The 3,066-nt window shown below is 48.0% G+C and overlaps 1 protein-coding gene across 1 annotated transcript in view; it reads right to left on the minus strand.

Annotated features, from left to right (window-relative positions):
• MMS22L (MMS22 like, DNA repair protein) overlaps positions 1 to 2,992 on the minus strand; it is a 60,168-nt gene extending 57,176 nt beyond the window's left edge. Inside the window, exon 1 of the mRNA XM_069974184.1 lies at positions 2,753 to 2,992. Within this exon, the coding sequence (XP_069830285.1) occupies positions 2,753 to 2,934 (182 nt within the window). The 5' untranslated portion in view covers positions 2,935 to 2,992. The remainder of the gene's footprint in view (positions 1 to 2,752) is intronic.
• Positions 2,993 to 3,066: the final 74 nt, after the last annotated feature.

Raw genomic sequence — 3,066 nt, forward strand, 5'->3', positions numbered from 1 at the left:
GGGAAGCTTCACACACACTGTATCACAGCGGATTTTTTGCTGCGGATCCGCAGCTGATTTGATCTAAATAACTGAACATAGCATCAAATCTGCTGCAGATCTGGTGTGTGTGAAGGCACCCTAAGGGTATGTTCACACCTAACGACTCGCAGCAGGAATCTCCCTGCGAGTTTAGCAGCGAGGTCCGCTATGAACAGAGGTCCTGGCAGGTCCCTCTGACTACATAATCGCAGTGGTCTTTCAGATGTATGTAATGCAGCTGCCCGCTTAACCCCTTCATTCGCTCCTGCCGGGCTCCCGCTCTCTGTATACATTAAAGGACAAGTGCCATGAAAACCTTTTTCCCAGTAATTGAAGCACATTACAAATTTATATAACTGTGTTATGGTGCGTTTACACGTAACGATTATCGTACGATAATCGTACGTGTAAACACATCGAACGATCAAACGACGAACGATACATCGCTCATTTTGATCTTTCAACATGTTATCAAATCGTCGTTCGTAAAAAATTCGCAAATCGTTCCGTGTGAACAGTCGTTCGCCGATTTAACGAATGTGTGAGATAGGCTTAAGCATTCGCAAAACGAATTTTCCGTACGATATATCGTACCGTCTAAACGCTGCTCGTTATGAAAAAAAAATCGTTACTCCGACATCGTTAATCGTACGATCGGGCCAATTATTGTTACGTGTAAACGCACCATAATATGCTTCAATCACCTATCTGCCTTCCTTCCCTGTCTTTTCCCCCCTCCACCAGGAAGTGTCCTGACTCACACAGACCTAATTACTGTCGTCACCATCACCAAGCTCTTCTCTCAGCTCCTTCTCCTGTTACAGCAGCCCCACCTCCCCTGCCTTGTCAGGTGACTCAGCTTGCTCAGCTCCCATTGGCTGAACAATGAAAGCCATCACTTGGACTGGGGAGGGGGGGCTGCTGTAACAGGACCTAGAGCAGCCCTCCTGCTGATGACTCATCCTCACAAGAAGGAGCTGCCTGGTGACGACAGTAATTAGGTCTGTGTGAGTCAGGACACTTCCTGGTGGGGGGTGGAGGGGGGAAAAGACAGGGAAGGGAGGCAGATAGGTGATTGAAGCATATTATGGTGCGTTTACACGAAACGATAATTGGCCCGATCGTACGATTAACGATGTTGGAGTAGCGATTTTTTTTCATAACGATCAGCGTTTATACGGTACGATATATCGTACGGAAAATTCGTTTTGCGAACATTTAAGCCCATCTCACACATTGTTTAAATCGGCGAACGACTGTTCACACGGAACGATTTGCGAATTTTTTGCGAACGACGATTTGATAACATGTTGAAAGATCAAAATGAGCGATGTATCTTTCGTCGTTCGATCGTACGCTGCGTTTACACGTACGATTACCGTTCGAATTCGATCGTTATCGCGCAAATTCGCACGATAATCGTTACGTGTAAACTCACCATTACAGAGTTATATAACTTTGTAATGTGCTTCAATTACTGGGAAAAAGTTTTTCATGGCACTTGTCCTTTAACTCTTTTCAGCACGGCTCCAGACATCCTGCTCTCCCACCCAGCCAATCAGTGGCTGCGGCTGGGCAACACACTGATTGGCTGGGCAGGAGAGCAGGACGCCAGGACCCGCGCAGGAGAGAGATAATGTATATACAGACAGCGGAGCGGATGAAGGGGTTGAGGGGGCGGCTGCATTACATACGCGTATGCGAGTATGTAGTCAGAGGGACCTGTCAGGACCTCTGCTCACAGCGGACCTCGCTGCTAAACTCGCAGGGAGATTTCCTCTGTGAGTCGTTAGGTGTGAACATACCCTAAAGGGTATTCTCATCTGACATGGCTATCCTCTATCCTGTGCACATGGATAATTGTCAGATAGGAATACCCCTTTACAGTTCATCTCCTATGCACAGAATAGCTGAAAAGTGATGGCAGTGTAGTCCGCTATCTTGGGATATCCCATATTCCACCGGACGATCATCAATCGCATAATCGTTAATGATTAACGATCTCAAACGACCGCTATTGCGAAAGACCTGAAAACGTTCACTCATTTCCATGGAACGATAATCGCTACTTATGATCGTATTTGCGTTCGTTTTTTCTTCGCTATTGCGATCGTATCTACTGCGAACGACGTCTCATTCAATGTGAACGTTTTGCGAACGAGCAACGATAAAAATAGGTCCGGGTCTTATAAAGCGATCAACGATTTCTCGTTCGGTTGTTAATCATTAACTGCATTTCAACCAAACGATTATTGTTTAGATTCGAACGATTCAACGATAATCGTCCAGTGGAATAGGGCCCATAAAGAGAGAAGGGAGCAGTAACCAAGCAATCACTGCCACTACACCCACTCCAGGGACAGGGCACCTGTGATCAGCGATGACACCCCCTGATCTGAGGCATATCCCCTGGATAAGGGATGTCATAGTGCGGGGATAACCCCTCTGTAGTCACCTCAGACCAGGGGTATTGAACCTTGGCTCTCCAGCTGTTGCAAAACTACAACTCCCATCATGCCTGGACAGCCAAAGCTAAAGCTTTGGCTGTCCAGGCATGATGGGAGTTGTAGTTTTGCAACAGCTGGAGAGCCAAGGTTCCCTACCCCTGCCTCAGACACATAGACTAATATACATAAAACCAGTGCAGAGACGTACACTGTGGAGCTGTGCGTAATGATGTATTCAGAAGACACGATCGTAACAACGTGCACAGACTACAGGGGGCGCTCACCTTTTCAAGCTGCCAGTTGTGAAATAAGAATCAAAGGAGAATACTTTCCCGCCATCTCTGCAGCTGTCCTGGGCGCACGTAAAGCGCGGCGGTCTACAGTCCTCGCAGCTCACCAGCTCTAAACTCTCGGTAAGATACGGGGAGAACGGAGGAGTCAGAGAGCCGCCGAACTCTTCAGTCATGATGATCGCTCGGCGAGCTGGGCATTCCCGGAAGACCGGCAGAGAAGCACAGGCACCGCCCCCCTCCTCGCGTCAGGCCGGCTCTAGCCAATGGAAAGCCCGCTCTCCAGTGACGTTCGCGTTAGCCATTAG

Source organism: Dendropsophus ebraccatus, chromosome 6 (genome assembly GCF_027789765.1).
Source record: "Dendropsophus ebraccatus isolate aDenEbr1 chromosome 6, aDenEbr1.pat, whole genome shotgun sequence".
In the NCBI taxonomy this organism is placed as follows: Eukaryota; Metazoa; Chordata; class Amphibia; order Anura; family Hylidae; genus Dendropsophus; species Dendropsophus ebraccatus.